The following is a 27,878-nucleotide window of genomic DNA, read 5'->3' as shown; positions in this document are numbered from 1 at the left end:
TGAAGGCAGCACAGGCAAGCTCTCGGAAGAGTCCATCTCCTAATGAGGAGGATAAGAAGTTGGGAGAGGCTTAAGTGAGCTTCAGAGGGAAAATCTTCAGAGGTGAAACCAGCCAGCGTTTTCTGAAGGACACAGCTGAGCTGCTGGCATCTGTCAGAGGATCCCCAGGATGCAGTGAGGGGCTCACAGCCTCTCTGCTGCCCACAAACAATCCAGGTCACATCACTCCACACACCTCAGGGGTTTGCAAATACATGGCTGTGAGTGAAATCCATAGAAGAGAAAGTGTTAAGAGGCAAAGTCAACTTAGAGATCCTTTACATCAACACCACCTCCCCTTCCATAGGATCTTCTCTTGTTCTTTATGATGTTATTTTTCCTACACCTGTTTTTCAGCTACAAGGTACCAATTACTGCTCCATTTTATGAACTTCTGATACTTTACCTGGAATTCAGTCCTTCTCTCTGCATTTTAAGAAGTCGTCATTTTTTTTGCTCTAGTTGTTCAAAAAATCTGCCTTTCCAAATCTCTCTTTAGTCAGACTGAATTTGTCAGGCTGTCCAGGAAGGTGGAATGAGCAGGAGCAGCTCCCCCCTGCCTCCAAAACCAGTGACCAGACATGGTGCTCTCAGTGATGCCTGACCCATTTCTCAGTAAAGCACTTCACCTGATGAAGCATCCCCTCAGCCTCCCCAGCAGAGCCATCACACCAACCACTCCCCTCTACAACAGACAACACATTTCACTCCCCTGCTGCCTCCAGGACATCAATACCAGCCCCTGGAGAAGGGATTTTCTACTGTTGCTAGAAGAGTCCATCAGATCAGAAACAGAATGAAATATGTAAAGATTGCCATCAACAAGACTCTCCCTTCATCCCAAAGGAGAACAGGATCTTGCTCCACACTGTCACACCTCCCAGCTGTGCTAGCAGTGTGGTCACTGCTTTGACTCCCACCCCATCCTGGCAGTCCTCAGCACAACCCAAGGAAGCCTCCCTTCCCCGGCAGCCTCCCATTCACTCACAGCTTCTCCATCCTTTCCTGCCTACATTAAACATCAAACAAAGCCCAACAGGAAATTATACCAAAACCTCAGCTAAAAGCAGACTAAATAAGTTATTGAAGAGCCATTAGGTTTCCTTGACACTTCCTTTGATAAAACCACATTTCATTTGAACACACTTTTTATCCACTCTCTTGCAACATGCTTTGCTATCTTAGAAGTTTGTTCAAAATCCAAGCTGTGTGTAATATTAAGATCAAACCAAGAGGTTGCTAGAGGTGTGTGTTCACCCTGTGAAGCTGTAAGCTCTTTTCCTCTCTCACCTGGAACAGAAACCCTGAACAGTTTCTCAACCCTTCAATCATTCCACTCCACAACACAGACAATTCTTCTAATTCCTTTTCTGCATTTCTCAAGGTTTGTTATTAAATCCCAACATCAGCTTTCATCTGTTTTGCAAATTAACAATTTATAGTTGCCTGTGATCACTCAACCCAAGATCCTGCTTAAGATCAGCTCTTCTGCAAGTCTGCTACTCACTAACTGCATCTCTAAAATAATATTGCACCACCAATAATATTTTGGGCCCAATCATGATCTTTCTGCAAAGCCTATACACTTTGCTGTAGTGTCTTCACAACTGTCCACCCCAGAGCCTTCACTAAAAGGCTTTCAACAAATTAAATGCCAAGTTTTGGGAAATTCATTGTGGCTTTGCCCTTGAACCTGCCAAGTTTCAGTTCCAAGTAACTGCAACCTCTGAAGTACTACTTTACTTGGTTTGCAGGAATTACTTCAATTACCTTCTCACAGCTCTGTGTGTTCCCACATGTCTCCCCAGGTAACTCTATCAGCTTTTACACCTTATGTTTCACCAACAGAACTTTTATTGAAACACTGAACAGACAATTAGCTGAGCTGATCTCCAGCAACCTGGGAATACCTTTTCCCACAGCTTGGTGAAACCTCCTTCCCTTCAGAAACTCACCTGGAGAATCTTCTGCAGGATTGAGGGAAGAGCAATAAACGCAGCCATGTTGTTCAGCACTTGCATTGTCAAACTCTTCAAAGCTGGAATGTCAAACATAACAGCCACAGCAGGTCATTAGGATTCCAGGAGTAAAGAGAGATCAGTCTTACAGAGTTTTATTTCAGGTCATGGTTTCTGGTTTGAAAATAGCTTTTATATTTTTTTCTCCTGCAGGTACTGCACTAAGCACACAGCTTTTTGCAGCATAAAGGTTGTTTACAAGGTTTTGATCCCACAACACCTCTGTATTGCCTTCCACACCCCCTGCAGTAAACACCCACATTTTCACTTACTTGCTAACACCACCATTCACTTTTCCTATTGCCACCAAATCCCAGTTTGGATCCTTGTCTGTGGCCCACAGACTCTAAAACTTCCTAGCATTGACCTTTGCACAAAACTTGTTCCTAGATCCTAGATCTTCCTAGCATGAGTCTGGGATGGAGCAAAAGACATTACTCAGAGAATCCCAGAGTAGTTTGGGTTGGAAAGGACCTTAAAGCTCATCCAGTCCCATCCCCTGCCATGGGCAGGGACACATTCCACTACCTCAGGTTGCTCCAAGTCCCATCCAACCTGGCCTTGAACACTTCCAGGGATGGGGCAACCACAGCTGCTCTGGGCAACCTGTGCCAGGGCCTCACCTTCCTCACAGAGAGCAATTACTTCCCAAAATCCCATCTAACCCAGCTCCCACAGCCTTTCCTCACAGCAGAGCTGCTCCATCCCTCTGATCACCTTGGTGCCTCCTCCAGGCTTGCTCCAGCAGCTCCACGTCCTTCCCTGCTGGGGAGTGTCAAAACCAAAGCACCTAACCCCTTTTTTAGCTACTCTTATCTCTCCCACAAAAGGAGGCTGCTGTTCAAGGTGTGCTGCTGACTGAGAAGTGGAGCAGAGAATTTAGCTGGTGTATTCAAGTCCCACTAATTTTATACATGGCAGACAGGTGCAGGCAGAAGTGTACAGAAGGGCTGGGCATGCACAATGACAGAGTATTACCTCAGGAGTTCCCCAAGTGCTGACTACAACCTACAGAGCCTTTGTACACATTGTGCACCTTGGCTCCTTCAGGGACCATCCTCACTGCAACCAAGTTATTAGCACAGCCTGTGGCAGGTTTCTTCTTCCACACAGGACAAAATAAAGCAAATGACAAAAGACCCTATCCATCTGACAGCTGCAGCCTACCAGACACCCAACCCAAGCTCCTGCCAGTCAGGGAGAAGAATATTTAGGAATGGAGTAACGTAACTTCTATTCATTCATCAGAGGAAAGACAGCACACAGCTTTTACTATTTGGGGTCACAAATGCCAAAGTACTCACATTCAGAGTGTGGACACTGCGATGAACCAGAGGATTTCTGTGGGGACATCATGGCCTCAAGCAGGGGAAACCAGAGGGCCTGGAATCATGGAATGTGAGGAAAGAACCAGTAAGAACAGGGCAGCGCTAAAAATGATCTGTGAGCAATGTCAGAGGCCACCGGGCAAGACTCAGTTCCACATTCTGAGAACAGAACTGCATTTCTGACAACTGCTGTGGGACAGAGCTGAAACATGGTAAAGTAACCTCAGAGCAAAGCACTTTACTGGAATTGTGGCAACAATGTATGTTTGCTTCATTCAGTCCCCAGCTACTTCCCCATGTGAGAGGCCAGCTCTCCAGGGTAGAGATAGCTCACAGAGTGGGTAGCACAGTAAATGGATCCCAAATGGAAAGAGACATCTAAATTCTCTTCCTATCTGTTGCAGAATGACACCGTTGCAGGGAAGAAATGGAGCAGGTCAGCTCTCACACTGGGCAGTGCTTGTGAAGAAATTAGAGTTCTTGACTTCCAACCATGCCACCTCTTCAGGCATGGGAAGAACATTCTCTGTTCTGAGTTCAGAAATTACATAAATTATTCAGAATCTTAGGACTAAAGATGCCTTTGTGTCACTGACATGGGCAAAGCAGAAACACAACGTCAGTCTGAGGGGACGGGCAAAGGCAGCTCCCTCTGCAAGAGCTCAAGGCAGCTGCATTGCCTCCCCCCCGAGAGCCCAGGCTGACACTCAATGCAGGGGCTGTGAACAGCTCTGCAGCCACAGTGAGAGCAGCAGCAGCTCTGTGCCACCAGGAAGCTGGCTCAGAGCTCACAGTGCCTCTGCAGTGTCTGACTGACATTTATGCCCAACTTCCATCTGGAGCTGGAAAGGGGGAAAGGCCATGTCTCATCCCTTCCTCCCTCGGACCTGAACTTTGCTTTGTGCTTCACCCTCATGAGTGAGGATTTCACTCTTGTGGCTCCAAACCCTGAAGCACCACAGGGAGACCACAAGGAGAGGCACACAGGGACTGCCTGGACATACCAGAACCCAATGGATGTGGAGAGCAAGAGCCATATGAGGCAAAGCCTCAGGAGACACAGAGGCCTTGGTTGATTCTGGTGACACATTTTTGACTACCTTACCTCTCGCTGTTGCTGGTCTAAACTATGCGAATTCCTCTGGCAAAGAGCAATTGTTTTCATTAAAGTATCTTCAATATTTTCTAGCAAGGAGGGTTCAGCTGAGCCTAAGTGTCAGAGGGGGAAAAGCAAATTACCATCATAAAACTATTAGACAAGTTAACTCCCATTAGATAAGTTAACTATCAATCCTTCTGCAAAATAAAATCATGCTGTTCATCTGAAGTCTGTTCAGTACTGTCAGCAGCTACATTATAAAGTCAAGTTCTGATTTTTGGCATTTTTCCTGAAGAGCACAATAAATTGGACAAGTAAAACATTTCATTTAATCAAATAGGGAAGATCTTAGCTGTGGTTTAGGATACAATTAAGTAACAACTATGGGCACTGCATTTAATTAGGTGCCCATGAGTCCTTGGGCTAGTGAACAGCACATCTGTGCATACACTCATTTTCTGTGGGCAGAACATTCTTATTTATATATCCGAGAAATTTGCTTTCAAAAAAGCTACTCCCAGCTGTCTCCCATCACTGTTCCCATACAATGCCAGCTGAAGCTCAGTAATGAGTTTGAATGGATTCTGACATGGGAAATGTCTTTGGTAAGCCAGTGAGAGGACCAGTCCCAATGGGAAAAGCTGACAGGGCAGCTGACCACACACACACACAAACCATCCCTCACAGTGTTCGAGGTCTCTGCCAAGATCACAACACCAGAGTGAAGGAGTGTCATCCAAAGAGCTACCATATGAACAGTGTCACTACAATGCCTAGAAACCTGAACAAATGCCAAGAAAACTGAAACCATCTCATTATACCAGGTGTCAGACACAAGCACTTCACATTTTGGTTGATCTGTCTGTTTTAATAGAAAATGGAATTTAACTCAATCTTACTTTCACCATCTTGAGTAAGCACCAGCAACTTGCTCTGCAATCGCTGAAAGAAAAGAGAGGACACAGAACAGTCAACTTGGGAGTTTAATCCCAAGAATCCTGATAGAAATGTTTCCCAAAGGTGTGGTTACACAGGCTCACCCCCATTTTCCTCCCCAGCACAACTAACATGGCATAAACATCTTTCCAAATATGGAAAGGAAAGCAGGAGCTAAAAGATAATTTTTGGCTATGAAAAACAAATTTCAGCATCTAGTATCTTCAAAATGTTTGAAGATTTGTCAGAAAAATATACTCATGTTCTGAGTATGCAGACACCTCAATTTATTGGTATTTGACAGGAGGCAAATTCCATGGATTCTAGTGGAGGAACAAAGACAACATCCAAACTGAGCACAGGCCACCATGCTGATGGCATGGCAACAATGCCACATTCAGGATTTGGGAGTACTGTACCTCAAGCATAACCAAAAAGGCACCATGGATATCTCCCTTCTTCTCTAGTAAGTACGAAGAAGCCTCATGGAGCTGATGTTTTTGGGTTATCTGAGTTGAAAGGAAAAAAAGGTAAACGCGTGTCTGAAGAAAGCTGCCAGTGTTTGCTTATCCACAAGACAATGCCAAGCAGATGGCCAGGGCTGGGAGTGCCTGTGCTCACAGGCACTTTACCCAGGCTGAGCAGCCCACCTGCATCTCCTTTTATTTCTCAGCTTGCACTATTGTTACCACCAGCACTCAAAAATTACTGGTACAATTTCCATACAGAGAAGGAACAGTTGCTCTCCCAGCACAAGGCAGATTTTGGCAGCGCTGCTTTCCAAAAACCCCAGGCCCGTGATTTCATATACTCCCAACATGATTAATTAGCAGCAACACAGCCACCCTCCACTCTGCAGTTTCTCAGCTGCTTCAGAGCACTAACAGCCCTTTCTTATTAGCCCTGAGACCCAACTCCGCGTTAGTCTATTAAACATATCCACCTGTGCTGCAGAAGAGCAGTTTAGCAGCTCAGAGGGACAGAGAGTGCTAAAAACAGATTGGAAGAGCATCCAGGAACTAATCCAAGCCAAAGTAAAGTATCTCTACAGCAGTTCAAAGGAGTAGGAGCTGATTTGAATGTATCCCATGGCCCCTGAGATCATACATCTCTTCCCTACCTGGATGGTTTCCTCCAGTCTGCAGCATTCCAGAACTTTGAGTGTCTCCAAAACTTGGTCTGGGCTGTACTGACAGAGCAGCTCGATGAACTGCTCAGTGATACAGGGTGGGAGGTGTAGCAGGTCTTGGTTAATGCCTTCCCTGGAATTAAACAGGCACAAGAGACTAAAATCAAATTCTAGCCCAGAAATTTGGCTGGGAACAAGAGTTTCTTATTCAACTGTGCATTGTCTTTTATCTTTAATACTGAAGTTAAAAAATCTGGTTTTAAGAGGAAAATTATGCTACTTCTACTAGTTACTGGTGCTGGAGGTCTCTCAGCAGCCATTTCATTTGTTCCACAACATATCCTCCTGATGCCTCAGTACAAATTAAACTCTCAAAGACCCCTGTGATGAAAGAGACCAGCACAGACCCATCTCCAGCAACTCCACGGCAAAGAGGCACAAAGAATTAGCCTCATTTCCTCAATGAAACCTTATGGTCTGAGTGCTCTGCTCAGATCCTGATTGTGTATGTCCTACAGACCTGCTCTGCATGTGTTGCTTTTGCTTATTGCTCCTGAAATTCTTCTTTTATTTCCTTTACCACATTTTAATGTTTCATTCCTTTGATCTACCTCGCTGAGAAAGGAACTCGTACTTCTTTTAAAGAAATATCCCCATTTCCTAATCTGTGGGCTCATTATTAAGCAAACTCCTCATGTGCAGAAACAGAAGAGAGAACAGAATTGTGAGCAGTGCCCATGTCCCTTTGTACTGACAGTTTCCTACTGATCTTGGTTTTAAAAGAGCAATGTGAAGGAGGAGACTTCTGAAGAGTGAGGAGGGAAAGGATGATGCTTTCCTGGAGCCAGACACAGCACCTGCAACCCTTAAATGAACAGCAGCTCTCTGCCACTGCATGTTACACTTCCCATGGCAGTTCTAGAACTGGTGCATTGCACAAAGAAACAGTGGAAGTTTATCCTGGCTACAAAACAGGGGTTTCTGCAGAAGCTCCTTCTAGGAAAGGAAATGGATCAGGGTGTATATATTGAGTTTTATTGCCTTTCTGAACACAAATTCCTAAGCAGGAGAGAAGATCTGTTAGTGTGTAAATCCTACAGCCATGGGATGGAAAAAGTCTGATATCCAACACCCTCTATTTCCTGGGAGTTACAAAAGGCATATTACCATCCAAGAAAGGCCAGGAGAATGCTGTGGCTGGAGCAAGCCAAGAGAGCAGCTCACTGTGATTACAATAATTGTAAGTGCAACATGCCCAGAAACAAAAGCCCACCCATGTACTGATCACAGGGTGCAAAGTATGAGCACAACTTCACAAAAACTGTGCTCAAACTCTTTTGTTCTGACTGCAAAGAGTGGACCTTGAAGGACCAAACAAGAACCCTGAATTCTGCACTCACCATCCACTCCTCCCACAACAAACACCCTGTAAACTCCCCCAGTGCCTGCAAGGGGGTGAGTGCTCTCCTCCTTCTATGGGTAGACTAAAATAAAACGCTATCTAAAATGATCTCTTGTCTGCCAAGATAGGAAAAATGGCAAGTCATGCACCGATAGCATGAGAACAAACTTCAAGTCTGGAAATAACTCTGGCACCAAGTATTCATGAGTAAGCTCATGCTTCCCTCAGCCATTTATTTCATCAAGAAATGCAGAGAAGAGACAATGGAAAGCAAGCTGGATTTTGATAATTTCTGAAACTAACTGACAGTCCTGAGACTTGCAGGTTCTCTTCAGCTTCATGGGATCCTTTTCACTCCGATATAATCATACCCAATGTCTCCCCTGCCATACTTTTTCCAAAAAGCAAGAGAGAAGCACTGGTTTCTCATGAAACTTGGCACAAGGGAGCCCTGCAAGTGTCACAGGCAGCTGGGCACAGAGAGCCCTTGGGACAAACCCTCATGGTTTAGGAGTCTGTTACGACATTTATAAACCCAGAACACAGTGTTGCTAAATGAGTTAATATTGTTGGTCTAATACATAAACACAAATGCCAACAGACAATGCTTCACTGTGCTGGGTTTTTTATAGAGGTAAAAACTCCAGAGTTTAAAATGGAAATGTAGCAAAGACTGTGATTAATGAGCTGAGCAATCCCTACTACATTCTCTGTTTCCTGGGGCTGCTTTATGCTACAAACATTCAGACATTTGGTTTTAATTTCCCCAGGCAATTCCTGTTAACCCTGTTTCCTCCCTTCCCCCTTCCACCTCCTTAAAAATAAATCTCTAGCTAAATTAAATGGGCCAAATTAATCCCTAATGCAATTCCACCAACTCGGATAGTTAGACCAGCATGATGAGTCTTGTCCCCATATGATCAAGCAATCATCTGTATTTGAGACCTTAAAAAGCTCATTTACTGCTCTAAGAATCTTTATTTCGACAAAAATTTTGCTTCACAAAAACATATAAACATTTAGATTGGATGAAAAGAGACAGATGTTGCAGAAGAGCCTAATCACTACCTTATGTATAAATATACTACAAAGTGTAGGTGCATCTGCAGTAAGATCTACAGAGCGAGATTTCATCTCCTTCCCTGCCTCTCCCAGGATACAGTTCAGCTCCTTTCAATAGGTCTTAGAAGAAAACACAGCTTTTCAGTTTTCACGGTTGTTTTTTCCTGAGAACAGACGTCAGGATCTGAGTGTTATTAAGAAAAAGCCATGTGGCCTAGTGCACCACGTGGAACAGCATCCTTGAGGGAAAAGCAGAGAGCTGTGGGGAGATCAGATGCACAACGTTGTTTCCCATTGCTGGTTTGATCACATCACGTGTTGCCCGTGATCAGAAGGTAACTACAGGAGAAATGGGTCTATTTAGCTCCAATCATGGTAGAGTGAAATTAGATATGTTTATTACTCAGAGATTATGGGAGGCACTCTGTGCATAAGATTAGAATCCAGGTTAATTACTACCTTTACTGGGTGCAAGTGATACCACAGCATAAACAAAGTCCTACTTAACATCCAGCTGGGTTTCATTTCTGTTTAACTACTTTTTTTTTTTTTTTCAATTAATCATTGATTAACTAAATCATCTGATTTCTTTCCTACAAAGCCCAACTAAGATACTGTATGTTTGGGGGTTTGGCTTGGTTGGTTTTTTTCCTTAATATACATGCTAACAAAATCCAAGTGATTGATTATTTCCAGGTTCTGGCTTCCAAAGCATGCTTTTTATTCCACTTCAACAAAAACTGAAACACTGACACTTGGATTTAGATAATATTGACCTCTCCTACTCCTCTTCATCATTAAGCACAATTAATTTTTAATTAATTGACAAACCAAGATCTTTCCCTCAGCTGCATTAACAATTGCTTGAAAGCAACTGGAGCTGTGCATATATAAATGTCTTGTAGCATTTGATACTGATTTAACAGAAAGAGAACCCTCAGTGCTGAAGCACTGAAAGAACAGGCATAGATGGAGCAAGCAAGTAGTTGAAAAGAGGAGCTTGCAGTGAAAAATGGCAGCAGTTCTGAAACAAGAGAGAAATTTAAAATGTCAGCTGACCAAAATGCTCTTCTGTTTATGTTAAACTCAGGCACCGCAGTCAAGTAACCAAAGCAGGGGGTTAGGAAGAGAAGATGTCATTGATGAGAAGAGAAATGAGTGCTGCAGCCCCAGGGTAGCCATTCTACAGCCCTCTGGAGCAGCTGGAGCAGCAGTGCCCAAGCTCCCCCCACATGCCAGAGGCTGCACATTCCATGCACTAGAGCCCACAGCACGAGAGTCCCACAGGCAGGGACTCCCCTGAAGGACATTCCCCACAATGCTTCTTTTGGGCTCTTCTCCTCAGCTTGGGGCACCCTGAGGAGCAGGTCACCTGTCCTAAGCCTGATCTGGGCCACAGGCTGGCTATTGTTCAAAGAACTGATTTGAATCCATGCCTTCACACTGCAGTTTGTAAACAGTCAACTTTCTACATACCTCGGATCAAGGAGACTCCTCAGGAACTGGAAGAGCAAGAACCGGTCCTGTACAACAGGAGGAGACACAGTATTGTTATTTTAAATAAAGTGCTGTACAAGAGTGATCCTTGAACTACATCCACTGACGAAGACACAGCTTCCAGCTGCTGCCTGCTGAAGGAGCTGCTTTAGGCATATCTTGTGTTTGGCTGACAACAGCTCTGCTCTGGGACTCCAAGCCATACTGAACCCCAACTAAAAGCTGCCACCAGTAGCTCTGAGCTTATACATTTTTATGGCCAGAACCCTACAAATAGGCCAAATAACTGAGGTGCAGCAATTCCTACCAGTGAGTAGCTATAGCCTATTTTTCTTCTGTTTCTGACACGGCCATAACTCACCATGACTCTTAGCAATCGTTTCCTACAGGAATGACATCCCTACTGTACAGAAGCCCCAAACTAATGGAGTTTGACACTTCACCTGCAGGTTGGAGATGATGCTCTCGAGCTGCTCACTGAAGTGAATGGCTGCCAGGTCAGCTGCTTTACCTGGGCTCAGCACCAGCAGCTCCTTTTGGGGGGGAAACACAACCAAATTAATTCCTTTTGACTCCACAGGCAATATAATTATACAGCACCACTGAGCCCATCCATACTGTCACTGCACCTTTGCCGAGATGCAAGTGTAAGATAACAAACACCACTGCACCTAGAGAGGTATAGAAAAAATAGAAGGGTAGTAGGTAAAAAAGGATTTTTGAAAGCTGATGTTTTTGCTACACACAAGGCCTTGAAGAACACAAAACTCCTCACACCAAGAACCCACCTCAGTCTTAAGGAGAGAAGTTATTAATCAAGTTTTCTGACAACTGCCTTTACCCCCTGCCAACAAGACATTCCCAGTACCAACTGTGAGCCAGCAGGAAAGGGGAAACAACCAACCTGTGGGAATTTCTCAGTCCAATGGAAATAGTATTTAACTGGCTTGAATTGAATCAAACCAGATGTTTAAAAGCAAGTTTCCTGTAACTGTTCACCATAACTGATACCTGTCCAGACATGAAAAAGCAATTTCTCTATTGTAATACAAGGAAACAAGCAGCATTTAGATGCCTGTGGGTTTGCTTTCTGTCAAGCTTGAGCTAAAAGGTTTCATATCATGGAAGTTTACACAACCTGCAATGTGAGCTTTTTGCTTCTCACCCTTCCAAATGCACCCACACTTCCAAATAAATGAGAAGCAACTGCTGCAAAACAACACTGTGCGCCTGGTAACCCTTCCCAAAGGCCCTTGCTGAACCTAAAAATGAGAAAACATTTCTTTACTGAACAAAATCAACTGTGACAGCAGGAAAGAAAGAATTTTCAGAACTGTACATCTGGAAAAAAACCCAAACTGAAGAAGTTCCTTAGCAGTAGTTTGGCCTCCACACAGACATAGCAGACATTGAATAAAGCCAACCCCAGCAACAGACTGGGGGCAAAGGGAAGCAAGGAAGAGCCTGACCATTCCACGAGCTCTTTAGGAAGAGCCGTCGCACACTATGCCTTTGGTGAGGTTTCCAGAGGAAAACCTCCCTGCTCCATAAGAAGCTCTGCAGTGTTTGACCCCACAGCTTTACTGCACGAGCTCAGCCCCTCACTGTGTTCACCCCACAAACCCAGGCAGTCCAAAGCACCCAGGAGATCTCTAAGCACAGCAGTGCAGAGGGACACAACAGATGCAGTGGGACTGCCTTCATCTATTCCTCTCTCTGGACAAACCCTCCCTGGGAGTCTCCAGAACTGTCAGGCTGGAGGGGGCTGGCCCAATCTCCCTGTCTGGAATCAGTGCAGCCTTCAGAGCCCATCCCCCAGCAAAACGTTTGGTGCTTGGGTTTCTATCCTCTCCCAGGTCTGAAGAACCTGCAAACATGGTACTGCTTAGAAGCCCTTGAGGGGACAGAACTGACACAAGGCATGTGGGCACGAGGGTGGAAAAGGACCCTTGTGTGACTGAAGAGAACAGAGTTTATTTTTTAAAGATAAACACCAGTGAACAATGGCCGTGGGATGATGGGAAAAATGAAAAGTGGCACTGATCACAAACTGCACTTTCTGCCATACAGTCACCAGAAAACCCTCTCCAGACACTGCTAGTTTTGTCTGAAGAGGCTGATTTGCTGCACTCATACCTCAGCAAATGACAGTTGTCCTAAGACCTGAAATCACAGCTTCACCCCAGCAAAGTGAAGTATTATTTACTGTTCCAAGTCTTTTGAATGTCTGAGAACGGGATTAACACAATGGAAAAGGACAAAAGCCCACAGCAGCCATCAGGCTGCTAAATCACCTGGTTTACTAATCCTGGGAAATAGAAGATATCAAAATTAATCAGGGAGCTGATCTTGGTGACAGCACCTAAGAAAGGTGACCCACAGAGCCCGTCACCTGCCCAGCAGCTCTCTGGGGGACCAGGGATGCATCAGAAGAAGGAAGCAGACACAAGAAGCAGCACAGCAGCTCCAGCTTGCCCAACCTGGAACCCCAGTTGCTCTGATGAGGTTGCAATGAGTCAGGCCTGCTCAGACCCAGCACAACCATCCCCACAGCTCTGCCAGTGCCTTTGGAGAGGGGCTGTGAGCTCAGTGGGCTGCTGTCAGGCAGCAGCATTCACAGGCTTTCGTTGTGCATTACCTTTTGAATCACTCTCCCTCTTGCTCCATTTTCTCATTAGTCATGCACTACTTGCAGATGCTGGTAGAAACTAAAAGTACTCTGGATGTGCCCATTAGCTTTTTGTCTGCCTCACAGGATACAGATTCTGTGGTCATTTTCTGCTAAGGAGTGTTGTCTGCAAGGCTTGTTTTACAGAATTATTTTCCTGGCTTATCTCCAGATCACCCTGGTGGGGACTGACAGCACCTTACAGGAACTAGAAATATTACAGATTCCCCACACCTACTGACTGGGCAATCATTTCAGACATCTTCATCCCCTGAAGCCAACAGAGACTGAAGACATGGGAAAAATTATTAGCTGGAGAAGTCTAGCAGCACCTGTGTCTTACACAGAAGTCTTGACCCCATCAAACCTCAGGTTAGCAGTGCCAGGGCACCAGGGCTGAATGCACGTATCAGTGTGAGGAATCAGGATGAGGAGATGGATCCCACAGCCTGTGAGGTCCGTGATGTCCGTATCCTGCCTTGCTGCTGCTGCATGGTCAGGAGATGGAACACTTGCTAATGGATCCCTCTCCTGCTCCACAGCACTCACTACCCATCAAGCCCTGAGAAGGCACCATTATCCAAAGAGCAGCACTTGAAACCAGGAAGCCAAGGAAGCCAGGCTGAATCTGAGAGGCACTTAGACTAATGTGTGAGAGCTCTGAGCTCACGTCAGAGCTGTCTCAACAGCTGTGACTCAGCACCGGACACTTGTGCTTCTGGAAAAGCACCCAGCAGATCCCAGAGCCATTAGCAGGAGCTGAGGGACTGTGGGTGCAGGTTGTACTGTACCTACCTCTATATGGTCCAAAGCTTTCTGCCACACCAGCCGCTTCTCCTCAGCACTGTAGCCAGGCATGGACAGGATGTTGTGGATGTAGTTGAAAACTTCTTCCTGTAAGGCACAAACCCATAGATGCTGCAGAGTGTGCTCTGCAGCACCACTGACAGCACTGGCTTTTGGAAACCAGAGTGTTTCCAGCAGCCTTGGCATGACCTCAGGGCTAGTCTTCTCCAAGTAGGTCAGGATGAGTTATCTGCAGGGAGACTGTATGTCCCTAAAGAGTTCCTGAAGGAAAAGAGAGCCGAGAGGAGCCTGGTGCTAATGTGTTAAGCACTGAGGTCAAAGAGAATTCTTCTTCCCCTACGAGAAATGTCTCCCTCTGGCCCACAGGGAAAAAGGACAGGAAGGACACCACTTGAGTTAGGAGCACAGGCAGAGAGAACACTCTGCCAGAGGGTAGCTCTGCTTGCCCAACATATTCCTGAGCTCCTCCCTGACAATGGCCTCTCCCCCAGGCTCTCCTGCACTGTCCCCAGCTCAGGTGCTCTCCTGTTGTCAAGGTTTTCGACCACCTCACTATCACAACCTCCTCTTCTGACTCCTTCACCCACAGAACATTCAGCATTGTGGGTTTATAAGGACCTGGTGAGGTCATATTTGCCAGACTCTCATCCCAACTTCTGTTGGTGGTAGTGAACAGAATACCTCAAAAACTGTGGCAGGTATGCATGCTGAAGGTAATGGCAGAGAGATAGTAAGGGCAGAGACACTGTGTCCAGGGGAAAAAATGGGGGGACCAATAGCAGAAACAAAAAAGTACTGCAGTTAGCCACATCTGCAGTAAATCCCACCTTGCACTCAGGTTTGATGTACTAGCACTACTTAAAAAAAAACAAAACTCTGAAACTTAAAAAAAAAATTAGCTCCTCTCCACTAGACAAACACAAACAGCTTTGACTACAACTAAGAAACCTGAACTGTTTAGAGCATTTTTAAGGTAATTATGCTAGAAGAGCAAGGCAGCTGTGCCTAGTCACTGTGGCCAGCAGGACTGGCTGCATGGCCACCAAGCAGAAAGGTCAGGAGCACCAGAGTTACTCACCTTCCTCAGGGGATCCCGCAGGTAACAGCCGATGATTTTGTCATAGCGAAGCTGCCGTTCATACATGAACTCACAAATCTGATAGCTGAAAGGAAGGGAAACTTCCCACATCAGGAAAAGCACTCAGCTGAGCCAGCACAAGAGATAGGCAGCATTTGGAAGTGTCTTACATTGGGGTTTTCAGCACACAGGCTGGGTGGCTCCATTGTGCTGGAGTGCCATTTGTACCAGCCTCAGGCCAACCTCAACCCATCAGGGCTGCCCATCAAGCTCCCTCTTCTGGGAAATTATCACACAGAACAGAGAAAAGGAGTTACTAAGGGGAGGGGCAAGGGACAGAGGATAACAACTCTTAATGAAATCAGGTCTCACAGGTTCTGCTGTCAGAGATGATCTTCTTTGTTTCCACAACACTCTGCTCTAAGCTAGGTCAATCCACTATGCTTATTTGAAGAAATTCACTGAACATGACTCAACAATGTGTTATGACACAGCTTCCTACCTTCACATTTTAATAAACATCTTCAATATTTTGATACTTTACATAAAACCAGATGTAACTGAGTCAAACCACATCAAGAGTCTGATAATTAGTATTACACTATAGCTCTTTCAGCTCTGGAAGTGGCTGAGCTGGGGAGCCTGGCTGTCAAATTCTCTGAAGCAAGGAGAAAAGATGTGTTTATTGAATCTGAAAAATTTGCCTGAGTTACTCCTTCTAGGACACACAGGAGAACAGGCATGGCACACCCCGCACTGTTCTCCCTCTGGTCCTTTGTAGCAGAGTGGATTCATTCATGAACTCCCAAACTCACGGCCTGGATGAAGATGTCCTCCCTGCCTAGCTCTGCTCTGGCATGACAGACTCTTTCTGGAATCATAAGGCATCTAAAGGAGGTGCTGGATATTTTCAGCTTTTCCAGACACTGTTTTTGTCTCTCCTACTCAATTCTAAAATGAGTACCATGGGGGTGGCTCCAGACCCCTTCATGCTTTTAAATCCACCTGTGGGTCTCACCCCAGCCAGGCATCTCCATCTGCCAAGGGTAGAGCACTCCAAGATACAACTGTACCTCTGAATGCAGCCTGGGCTCTAGGATAGGGAATGTCAAAACCCATCAAGTCCCACAGGGTTTCTCCTGAAGGGTTTCCACAACTCTACCCCTTCTTTTCTTAACAATGAGAACACCCAGGAAAGAAAGTCTGGGACTAAATGTGAGCACATTAAATGAAGCATGATTTGAATGCACAGGGAAAATAACCCCAAACACAAAGCAGAAACAAGAAAAGTGGAGCCAAAAAAAGATCTGTGGAAGAGATTTAAAGGCAGTTTTTATATATTGTGTCCAGCAACTCACAACTCAGCCTTCTCTGCCATTTGGATAAGGCGGCCCTCTTCAAACTGCACGATCCCTCCTGCCTGGAGCAGCTCTAAAAGGACCTGCAGGGATTGAACATCAGTTATTTATAGGGCAGCAACAGCAGCTGAACTGCCAGTGCCACTACAAGTACACCACTCCTGCTCCATTAAACACGGTAAGAACACAGGGCTGACTTTATTGATTTGTTAATTGACAGTCCTTTAACTAGGAAGGTCGTGAGCTTATGAAAACTTTCCTGCCTCTGTTCTTGTTCCTGCAGGCAATGCTGGGGTGGGACCCTTCCCTCCTGCTGTGCCCAGCACTGCCCAGTATTCCCATGCCCTTTGGCATGTGACCCAAAGACCATAGTCACTCCCAAGGCCAAATTCTGCTCCACAGCCTGGCCTTGCCTGGTGCTCCAAGGAGCATTCCCTGGAAGGCTCTTACCTGCTGCCTCTCGGAATGCCGGGAGTCATCATCCGGGCTGCACAGGAACTCCAGCACCTGTGCCAGGGTAGAGGTTGGTGTGAGCCAGGCCTGGTTGGCACAGCTGGGAGCACAAACTGACCACACACCCTGAGCACCAGCAGCGGCAACAGCAAACCACCACACAACAGGGCCATCTGAATGTACCTGGAACCAAACTGGGAATACTGGAATGGCAGAGAACTGCTGAAAGACTCCTGAGAGGGAAACACCAGGATCTAGAACCAAACTTTAGGGAACCCAGAGAATATAGAAGAACTCAGGGAACCCTAAGACTCACACTACACACCAAACTACACTAACCCACTCTCCTGGACTGTGCCATCTCATCAGGAAAACAGGAAATTATGTAATTCATAGCATTTAATATATGTGGAATGAAAGCGTTTAATCCAAATCTGTTTAGTCTCCACAGAATTCTTCAGTGTTAAATTAGGACCAAGGACACACATATTCTAATTCATTTTTATTAGTGCTCAAACATCCCTACTGTCATCACAGCAACACAGCTGTAGCCAGTGAAGCCTCCTCCTCAGTCCCAGGAACTTCTGGGACTTAAGCTGGGGTACAAAGTTAACTCACGCAAGCTTTGGGCATGCATTGGTGCAAATGTCTTTTTCCAACAGCAGAGAAGGTAGTGGCCACCTGACCTAAAAATTACCCATTACATTTATGTGCTCTATAAGCTCACTAATGTAATTTTATTTGACACCCCATATGCCAGACTGGCCTGGGTTGGAAGGGACCTTAAAGATCATCCAGTTCCACCCCTCAGCCATGGGCAGAGACATCTTCCACTAGACCAGACTGCTCACAGCTTCATCCAGCCTGGCCTTGAACACTTCCTAGGATGTGATGCAGTTCCAGCCAAGCTGAAACACTGTACTGTGCTTCCATGGTCTGACCTACTCTGCTCCTGGGAAACCACAGCAAGAGCCCAGCAAGATGCCACCTGGTTATAATGTACCAGTACCTCCAGACCTGCTCCAGTCTACAGCACTGGCCATGCTTTCTGTAGTGGTGCATCCTGCTTGGAATGTCACGCACACTCGGGAATACTTGCCTGGTCAAACAGTGTCCTGTTGACAAACAAGGTGTTGTTGGGCTTGGCGAGCTGCCGGGCAAGGAAGGTAAAGAGACAGCCAACCTGTGATGGGGTGAAGTCAGAATTCTCCACCATGACCTGAGAAATGTTGGAGACAAAAGGGAAAAATAAACCCACAAGGAATTGATTCTGCAGCTTTCTTTGGGAAAGTTAACTGGGACAAGAAGAAATCCCTGTGAGCCATTGTGTCTCCTCCTACCCCAGACACCTCTTGGTGTTAGTCCATCCTGAAGGTCAAACACAAGTCCCCTTCCCCAGCATTCAGCTGTGTCACCTGAAGACACAGGCAGTGGATATGTCCTTGCTAAAGCACTTCTGTCCCAAAGCTGAAGAGGCTCCACCTCTCTTCCCTCTATTCAAGGGAAGAATTCTTGTATGTCCCTGGTTTTCAGGTGTGGAGAGGCTCCAAACCCACATTTATCTCTGCCTCTGTAGCCTGTGTTGATCATGGGACATGGAACAGCTTCTGAGCAGAAAAATGTTGTCACAGGGTTAAAGTATAATTATTATAGGAGAAAACAACCTCAAACATCTCATTTCAAGCCTCATTTCACTACTTCAACTGTGGCATACAAAGAACTACTTGAATAGCTAAGAAACAACTGAAGGTTTGGGGAAAAGTTTTTCTCACAATATGTTAGCATTAGTCTAACAATATTTAGAGAAACTTGTGACTGTGCTGACTTGAAATTACAGGAAAAAGGAATATCTAAGAGTCACTACAAAAGGGATTGGAAACCCAAGAAGTGCTTTTCACCTCTTCTGGTGTAAAAACCATGAGACTGATGTGTCCTGACTTGCTGTCTCCTGCTTCAAAAAATCCTAAACCCTAAGTGAAAGTGAAATGCCCCTGTTTGGAGAGTCCCCTCAAACAGCAGTGTGTTCAGCCTAGGAGGAAATCCATCACCTGGACAACTCTGTCAGCTAAGATCTAAGAACTGCTGTAGCAAAGCCTCTCCATGGAGCAGCTCACAGTTTAGCATCTTGCTCAGTTGGAGCTGGGGGGAGTCAATTGATTTCTTCAAGTGACCCAGAGTTCCAGACCCCAAGAGATGCTAATGGTTTTATGACACAAGAGGGGCAGGCAGGCCAGACACATTAGAGAATCCAGCAGAGCTCTGCTTGAGACACCAGCTAATGTAATCACTCTTTTTCAGTTTTCATTTTCTGTCTAAAAAGGCTATTTCTTACAGGAGCCTAGTCAGAACAGCACTACCTAACACCATTAAAATTATTCACTTCAATATCTGTAGTGTTTCATTAGTTTTAGCTTTGTTTTTCACAAACTGGGTCCTTGTCAGTCTGTGTGAAGGTGAACATATTGCATCTCTGGAATAGAGCAACTTTCCAGAGGCTGCAGACCAGCCACACAGATGATTCGTTTGGCAAAGTTTTGATCAGCATTAGCAGAATGTCTGTGTTCACCAAACTATTTCAAAAGCATGGCTATTTTCTAAGTGTTTCCTTTATTGCTAGTGACAAATTTGAATTGAAAGTTTCAAGAGTTTTTAACTTTTATCCAAAAGGACAGCAGATTCCAGACCAAAGGACTGACAGTTTTCTTAACACCAAATTGTCTGCCTGAAGGTGCAGTGCTGCAACCCTTCTCAAGCTGCCTTCCTGCTGTTGGTGCCACGACAGGAACACATCCCCAGCAGCTCTGGAACATGGCTGCAGTGCGGCACCTCCTGCTAACAGCAGCTCAGGACACAAACCAGAGGGGCTGAGCCAGCACAGGGCTAAAACACCCCTCAGAGCCACATCCTGCTCGGGCAGGCTCACAAAACCCCTCACAGTGGCATTGTCTCAGCCCACTGCAGCAGCACTGCCACCCAAATCACTCACCATGCCCTTGTCTCATCTATCAGTGATGACAGGGACAGGGAAATGCTACTTATGGTATGTTTATACATAAACAGCTTCCAAGTGGAGTCACTCATGATTAATGGTGACAGCTTGGAGGGGAAAGCAAACGGTGCTTGGCAGCGAGAGCTTTTAATGGGAACATCCATTGTTGGGAACAGAGGCTGGGGATGACAAGTGATTTCCAGAGCACCAGGCTGATAACTGACATTCCTCTTCTCTCCTAAACTAAAGATAGGCCTGTCATCCTGGAAATGCTGCATCCCAAACATAGCATTTACAGGCACGGGGAGCAGGGATTCCGCAGAAAAGCGGTGGCACCCTGCCAAGCACAGCATACCTGGGACCTTTTTACCTGCTCAGAAGCAACCAGGGATTAGATTCAATGAGCAGCAGATCAAAATAAGCTTAATGGTGCCGAGATGAGAAATTTTACAGAGCACCACGCAGGTGAAATCACAGGAAAGGAGACCTCTCTGTCAGCATATTTAAAGTGCATGAATCATCACTTCTGAATATCCAACCTACAGCTTTGGCTGAGGTGAATCCATGCTCCTGCCCAGCACTTCCTCAGAGGTGTCAGCCAGGGCAGGACTGGAAACACCTCCTCCAGATTACAGGCTGTACTGCAGAGCACTGCATGCAATCAGGCAGATACAGTTCCTTTTTAGGCACACTCACTTTCAGAAGAATGTCCACAATTCTCTGTTGATACTCCACAGCTTGCTTATCATTCTTAAAGTCTTCAAAAGTCTGCAAGAGACAAAACACTGACATCTTGAGCAGAATGTCTCAGAATAACAGCAAACACGAAGCAGCAGCCACATCACAAAGCAGACAATGCTGGTTAAAGTCCTTTCTCTGCATATCCCTAAACAGCAGGTTCCAAGATATAATTTGCTCTTTTGTAACTACCAAAATGGTTTTTACACATTCAGGTGAAAGTAATGGGTCCAAACAGACATAGGAAATTCTAAAAATTGGAACATAATAAAGACATATTTCCACGCAGGAGGCAGAGATAGGCACTAGACCACTCTTTACAAATACATTATTGTTTTAATGACAGCCTCTGTTGCCAGAACTTTCACTGTGTAATGTCATGTTCATCACTCTGTATTTAAGGCCACAAAGGACTACTGTGATTCTCTCTTGATATCTTACAGAAAAAGCACCAGAACTGTTCCTGCCCCAAGCCAGGAACTCCTGGTTTAGCTAAAGCACAGATTTATTGACAGGAGCCTCACTGATGATGGGAGAACTGGCACAGCATTTTCCTCTCAGGTGGCCAGGGTCTCTTACCAGAGCCAGCACATTGAGGAATTCCCGCGTGTCAAAGTGCAGCAGGGTCCGAACGTAGGGATACACCTCCTCATCCACAGATCCCTCAGCTGAGTGCAGCCGGATCAGGAACTCAAACACCTGCAAGGACAAGGCAAGCAAAGACAGCAGATTTCCTATGGATTTCAGGTAACTGGGAGCACAAGTGTGTGGAAAGCAGCACTGTTATACGCTTTGCACTTAAGCTTTAAAGCCCCTTAGGAGCCCATCAGTTCTCATTTGAGTGGTGTTTTCTGTTGATTGTCAGCCCCTCCTAAGACTCACCAACCAATTGAAGATCAATCAAAATTTAAGATCAAACAAAAATAAAGGCTTATTTATACTTGCAGATAGAAGTGTGTGAAATTCCCTGGCAGCTTTCCTGGGAAGCTGTACAACTCCTCCTTATCCAGGGCACAGCTTCTCTCCTTGTCAGCAGTTCACTTGAGAAGAGCCAGTCAATCTGCCCCCTCACTGTGAGGCACAAAGCTTCTGGCACTGCAAAGACTGACTAAGGTGCTTTTCAGCTCTGTCTCTTCCACTGACTTTGCAGTTCATGAAATTTGAGGGCATCTTCCAAAATAAAACTCCTTTTACTGAGCCCGTGACAGAGGTGTCCAGACTGTCCCAGGGAACCAAGAGGGCAGGGCCAGCTGCAAGTGCCTCAGCCAGGCTCACAGCAGAGCAGGCTCCAGCAGAAGGGAGCAGGTGGCTCCAGGCTGGAGCAGCACTCAGAAATATGTGTCAGCTACACACTAGGATCCCAGGGACAACTGACAGGCAAAGTGCTTTCCCAGGCACCCTCTGCAAGGATCACTTTCCCCCATTTACTCCTGTTCTGAGTTCATTTTCTGTCAGCACAGTGGCAGTGAATCCAGCAGGAATTAGCAGCTTGTCTGTCAGATCCACACCTTCCCTGCTGACCTCTGGCAGCTAGGAATGCTTAAGAAAACAAAACAAACCCACCAGACACAAAGGTGTTACTTGAGCCCAGCTCTCAGGAACACCAGCAGGAACCACAGAAAGGAGAGGCTGAAGGCTCTTCCCAGGGCTACTGCTGTTGACTGGGCTCCTGCTTCCCCTCAGAGCCTGAGCAGGGGGCAGCCCAACAACCTTGGGAGAGCGGAACAGCCAGTGCTTGGCCCAGCAAAGTGGAGTGGACTGCTCTGCACAGCCGCTGAGGAGAGAGGCTGCAGGAACCCAGAGCTACCACATGTATAGAGCTACAAGCTCTGGACTAGGAAACAAAATCCAAACACAGAAAAACCACAAACAAAAACCCACCCCACATTCAAAAACCAGCTGTTCCATTGCACTGCAAAGAGGAAGTGCAAAAGAAAAAGCACTTCTTTCTCACTGGAACCCTGAAACTGAAGTGAAATGCTAACAGCACAAAAAATATTTGTTGTAAAACTAGCCAGAAACTTAGGAAGAAGTTTTGTGAGCACAAAAAGCAATGATAAGGAACATCCTGTTTCAAGAAAGTGTCAGATTAGTCCAAAAGAGTCAAAAGTCTTCAAGTAACCTACAACCAAGAGCTACTTAGAGACATTTCTCCCCAGTGTCAATCCTGTGTCCCATGCATTTGAAAACAGGGAAGACCTTCTCATATTTGACACGTTAAGTTTACAAAGAAGAAACAGCTACACATTTCTGGTAACTCTGCAGGTAAAGAGTATGGCAAAAAACCCTATCACTGAGAACTCTGTGTTCCCACCCCCCAATTTACAATTGAAAGAAAAATATTACATTTAAATGTTCAGACTGCAACAACTGTTTGATTTCATCAGTTAAAAACTAATTTTGTAATTACAGCAGGATACACTCATATCACAAAGATACAGTCATCAGACTGATAATAGTTTTCCCTTGGAAACCCATGAAATAAGACATATGCAGCTTCTTCTAAACACCTCATGTGGGAAAGTTGCCTTCCAAGAGGTTTCTCACCTGATTTTTCACCAGAGGTACCAGATCTTCAGGAATATCACCCAACGGATACGCCCGGCCTGCCAAGCAGCAGCTACAGAAAAGGAGGCGAAAGGCATTTGAATACACCTGACATTAAAGAGATTGAAAATTGTTCATTTTTTGACTTAATTTTCAGGACACCCTTAACACAAGGCAAACCAATTTATTTTGTAGATCATGAAAGCAAGAAGCATCCCAGGCAGCACTGCTGTTAATACACACTGAGCCAACACACTGCATAAACGTGCAGTTATTCCACAACAGGAAAATAATGGGAAAACTCAGCATCTCCCCCAGAATTTTCTGTTTTAGGAAGCTGGAGTAATGCAGAAGCTACCTTCACAGTCTTGCATAGACTCCAGAAAGGGGATTCACTAATGTATCCCTCCTGTGCAAGCTCCTGAAAATGACAGGAAACCCAGCAAGGAACAGCTGAGCACAGCAATCCCAAAAGGCAGGACAGAACACGACCTGCTACAAAACATGAGGCTGCTGTGTCCCGGAGCTCTGTGTCTCACACACAACAAAACCTAACTATGAAATTAAAAATGTACATCAGCAGTAATTTGGGCTCTAAGCCTCCAACTTGATCCCTCCTATTCATGGCACACCACATGGAACAGGAAGGGATTTTAAATTTAAGTCAGCTACCCACTACTATTTTACACAATCTCTCAGAACCTGAAGCTCCCAGTAAGGTTCTGCAACAATAGCAAGTTTAAAAATATGGTGCCACAACCAGACAACACCTCACACTCTCTGAAGGACCTTACCTTATATACACCAGCAGCTTGTTGCCCATCACCACCTGTTCATCTACAAAACAAAAATTATTCGTCACCCTTTCTTCACCAAGACAAGAGACAGAGATGCAGTACTTCTCCCACAAAACAGAGTTTATCACACAAAGCAGAGCAGCTTTACACACAACACTAGAACACTCTTCTGTTCTCCAAGACCCTTATATTGGGTATACATTCCCTTTGGCATCTCTTCATTGGAAGTGACTAGGGATATTCAAAATATCAACTAGCAAAAGTAGAAGCCTTAAAAGGGAAAGCATTCTGTACCTGTGAGAGACTTTCCAGCATTCAGTGGAGGAGCAATGACTTTGAACAGCTTCTGTAACAAGAAAAAAGGCAGTGCCCAAGCAGCTGGAAAAGCTCAAAGCAAAGAACCTGTGTGGTTTCAAAACAGATCAGTGGGGTGTCTTCCCACAGAAACTCTTTATCACCATGTCTTCTAATTAACAGGCACAGAGGACTCCAAGACATGGCAAAAGATGTTTACAGCTGATTTTATGAAAAAACAGCTTTCATTCCACCACTTCTAATCTTAAGCACAGGCCACACTAAAGCAAATCCATGTTCAGCAGTCCCAGAGGTCAGTCAGAGCATAACCCACCAGCCCCACATCTTGTTCCTGTATATATATCACTAAACAAACACCTCCACCACTCAGCAGGGTCACCAGAGCCTGGTTTGGGCATGCAGAATGAGGACTTGTCTAAACACTTGCCTCTAGAAAGCAAAGTTATTTGTACTCATACAGCTACTGCTGGGTTTTCAGGAGTCCTTTTTAAAATTATGACCACCTAAAGAGCCTCCTTTCTTAGAAAAATCAAATGAGATTACAGCTGCTAAAACTTAGGCAGATTTTCCCATTGCAATGGTTCCAGTTCTCTATTTCAGCACTACTAAGAAAACACCAGCAGTGCTTTCATGGTGAAACACATTGGGGTTATAGAGCCATTGGCACATCTCCAGAATAACCAGCAGAATCAATGGGGCCTTCAGAGAGCCTTACAGTGAGTCCTGTGCTTCCTGCTGAGATATCTTCAAAGTGCTCAGAACAAGGCCTGTCTCGAGCAAGGGCTGTTTCTGGCCTTTTGTATGAATTGTATACATGCAGTCTCATGTTATATAAATAATCATGTTATTATCTTCTGCTGCTTTTCCTTTTTATTTTATTAACATGACTGTATTTCCTGCCCTAACTCTGCAGAGGATTTCTGCCTCAGCAGGGAATTTGGTGTTCTAAAGCACAGTAGTTACAAATCACTTCTCTCCTCTACTGCATCCAGCGAAATAAACTGCACATACCACACACGATTTCCCCCTTGAAATGGAAATGCGCAAGAATGCAGAAGAGAGAGAATAAAAAGGCTTTGGGTTTGAAATGCTGTTTCTCAGGAAGAACATGTGAACAGCCCAGTAACCCCTCCTACCTCCATGGGACTGATGAAGTCGTTCATCCCGCTGTTGTAGACGTAGATCATGGCATCGTACAGGCGGTTTTCCCAGCACAGGAGAACCACCTGCAAGGCAGCAAAGCACAGGGCAGCTACACAGCTGCTCCTAGCTCACAGCTTTCTCACTCCCCAGGCCCTGTTCTTGCACTTCCATCATCCGAGAGTACAACTTAAAGCAGAATGAAAATTTCCACTTTCAGAACCAGTCTCTGTGAAAACCCCAAACCCCCCCAAAGGAGTGTTCAATTTATTGCTCACGCAGCAAGCATGGAATGTAACTGTCTGGAGTCTAACATTCATATGAGGTTAAAGAATAAAGTTTAAAATTCCAGTTCTTCAAAAACCTTGCCTGCAGTAGTTTGGTTTGGTTAGTGAATCATAACATCAAGTTTCCAAGCAGCTTCACCCTTGAAATGGAAAGCCATGCCATCAGAAAACAGGACTGCAGAGCAGGAACACATCCCTGCTCCACTAACTGTTGTGCAAAAGCAAGTACCCAAGCTGACAAACAACTCCAGCTTTCTGTGCTCCTGCAGCCTTTGATGTCAGGTAAGGTACTTAGAATGGGAAACAGTGACTGAGGATAACCCTAAAGGATTTTCCAACACATTCAGCTGCTGGTGCATTAACCTGTGCCTGGACAAAAAGTGGGGGACCAAAACACAGCCACACTGTACAATTCCCAACTCACAGAATTTGATCCCAGGGACACAGGGAAACCCCCACATGGCATTCTACCCATGTTCTACACTTAAAAGCACAAGATGTTGTAACTGCTGATTTATTCAGAGGAGCTCAATACAGTATGCAACACAACCACTCACCTGTTGAATGTCTAAACTGGTGATATCCATATGCACAATGCAGGCTTCCAAGTTTTCCAACCTGTTCTTGTCTTGGAAGTGAAGCAGCAAGTCCTTCATCACTTGAGCTGTGATTCCCATCAGCTTATCACTCAAGATGTATGGCTCCAAGCACTCCAGAAAGATGCCTTTGGCTACAGAGTTCTCACTCATCTTGTCATATATCTGGTTAAATAATAGATCCCTAGGAGGAAGAGAAGCTTAGTTATCAAAATAATTTTATGAAAAATCTCCTTGCTTATCTACTTCCCAAGGGCTCCAAATTAAACTCCATTTTCTCTATATTTCCCAGGCTCGGGAACTGAATCCCCTGTACTGGGGCAAGTTACACAGCATAAATCAGCTATGGATGTTTCAGCAAAAAAAGTGCTGCTAGAAGGGAAGCGATGAGAATAACAGAAAAATCTGTCAAGGCAGGCTCTTGGTTCGAAGCAACTTTTCTTCCTCAACACATCAATGCAAATTTAAGAGATGGTTTTGTGCGAGTACTGAGTTCCTGACTTTGGTACTGGTTTTTAGGCACTCCTCTGAACTGTGATGCGACATGTGCCATGGAATGATGTGATGGTATTCCTCTATACACGAGGTGTCACAGCAAACAGCACTGGGGGCTCCCTGGGGTGCTGGGGTCTGCCCTGGGGGACAGGCCTGCAAGCCCAGACTTACATGCGCTGCAGCAGGAGACAGTAATCCACGATGACAGGCACCACATCCTGGGGAACAAACAACAAACTTGTAGAGACTGGCAAAAACCCTGCCAAGCAGCACATCCTACAAAGCATGAAGTGCAGCCTGGCCAACACAGAGCAGAAACAATGAGGTATCTGACTCAGCTGGTACTGGCACAGTTACAGGTTTTCCATATGCTGATGCATATGGAAAAAAGCTCTGCTGACACTCCTGCAGAGCACAGAGAGCACACGGGTTCTGCTCTGCCACCCACTATACCCAAGTCCTGCTTTTGTGAGCACACACAAGAGGCCAGAGCTGAGCTGAACCACAGCAAGGTTTTTTTTCAAAAATAGACAAGTAATGTTTGCAGCAAAACAAAGTTAATTAAAAAAGCTAAAGGATTTCTACAAGAGTCCTCTGGAGCACCATACCTGAAAGTGCTGCTCCATAACCTGGATTTTTCCTTGGTCAGGACATTTCTTCAGAGTCCGATCGGTGTAATGGAGAAGGATTTCAACCATCTGAATTACAACAAATAAAAAAACTCATCCAAATCCTATACTGAGGCCTTGCTTGGTAGCACATTTCAGACTGGCTTGGGGGTTGGCAGCACTGTAAACTCTACTGTCCCATTTTGGGTATGAAGTGCTGTGGGCAGGAAGGTGAAGATGGAAGAGGGTGCCAAGAGAGTGGTGGGCCAATGGCACAGAAGTGCCCAGAGAGATACCAAAGGCCTACACTAACTTTAACTGACCACAGAGCTGGCCAGCCAGCCCAAATGCCAGTTTTCAGGCTGGTGAACATATCCTGAAGCACAAGGCTCATCTGCTCATCTTCACCTAAAACTTAAAGTATATTATGCAGCAAAACATACCTACCTACAAATATAATAACAAGAACAGAGCACAGCTAAATAATTATTG

The 27,878-nt window shown here is 45.3% G+C and overlaps 1 protein-coding gene across 1 annotated transcript in view; it reads right to left on the bottom strand.

Moving 5' to 3' along the window:
* Positions 1-27,878, bottom strand: part of VPS8 (VPS8 subunit of CORVET complex) — a 69,848-nt gene that overhangs the window by 19,930 nt on the left and 22,040 nt on the right. The window contains exons 19-40 of the mRNA XM_068201102.1: positions 27,387-27,476; positions 26,950-26,996; positions 26,245-26,467; positions 25,397-25,486; positions 24,240-24,291; positions 23,943-23,985; positions 23,149-23,221; positions 21,181-21,300; positions 20,560-20,631; positions 17,974-18,093; positions 16,872-16,928; positions 16,422-16,504; positions 15,064-15,148; positions 13,974-14,072; positions 10,954-11,043; positions 10,490-10,536; positions 6,541-6,682; positions 5,840-5,929; positions 5,384-5,426; positions 4,491-4,594; positions 3,362-3,440; positions 1,995-2,077 (exon numbers count right to left, since the gene is read on the bottom strand). Coding sequence (XP_068057203.1) covers positions 1,995-2,077; positions 3,362-3,440; positions 4,491-4,594; positions 5,384-5,426; positions 5,840-5,929; positions 6,541-6,682; positions 10,490-10,536; positions 10,954-11,043; positions 13,974-14,072; positions 15,064-15,148; positions 16,422-16,504; positions 16,872-16,928; positions 17,974-18,093; positions 20,560-20,631; positions 21,181-21,300; positions 23,149-23,221; positions 23,943-23,985; positions 24,240-24,291; positions 25,397-25,486; positions 26,245-26,467; positions 26,950-26,996; positions 27,387-27,476 — 1,932 coding nt within the window. The remainder of the gene's footprint in view (positions 1-1,994; positions 2,078-3,361; positions 3,441-4,490; positions 4,595-5,383; positions 5,427-5,839; positions 5,930-6,540; positions 6,683-10,489; positions 10,537-10,953; positions 11,044-13,973; positions 14,073-15,063; positions 15,149-16,421; positions 16,505-16,871; positions 16,929-17,973; positions 18,094-20,559; positions 20,632-21,180; positions 21,301-23,148; positions 23,222-23,942; positions 23,986-24,239; positions 24,292-25,396; positions 25,487-26,244; positions 26,468-26,949; positions 26,997-27,386; positions 27,477-27,878) is intronic.

The sequence above is a fragment of the Anomalospiza imberbis genome, chromosome 10 (assembly GCF_031753505.1).
Source record: "Anomalospiza imberbis isolate Cuckoo-Finch-1a 21T00152 chromosome 10, ASM3175350v1, whole genome shotgun sequence".
In the NCBI taxonomy this organism is placed as follows: domain Eukaryota; kingdom Metazoa; phylum Chordata; class Aves; order Passeriformes; family Viduidae; genus Anomalospiza; species Anomalospiza imberbis.
The sequence above is the reverse complement of the archived record's forward strand: the minus strand, read 5'-3'. Positions and strand labels throughout refer to the sequence as shown.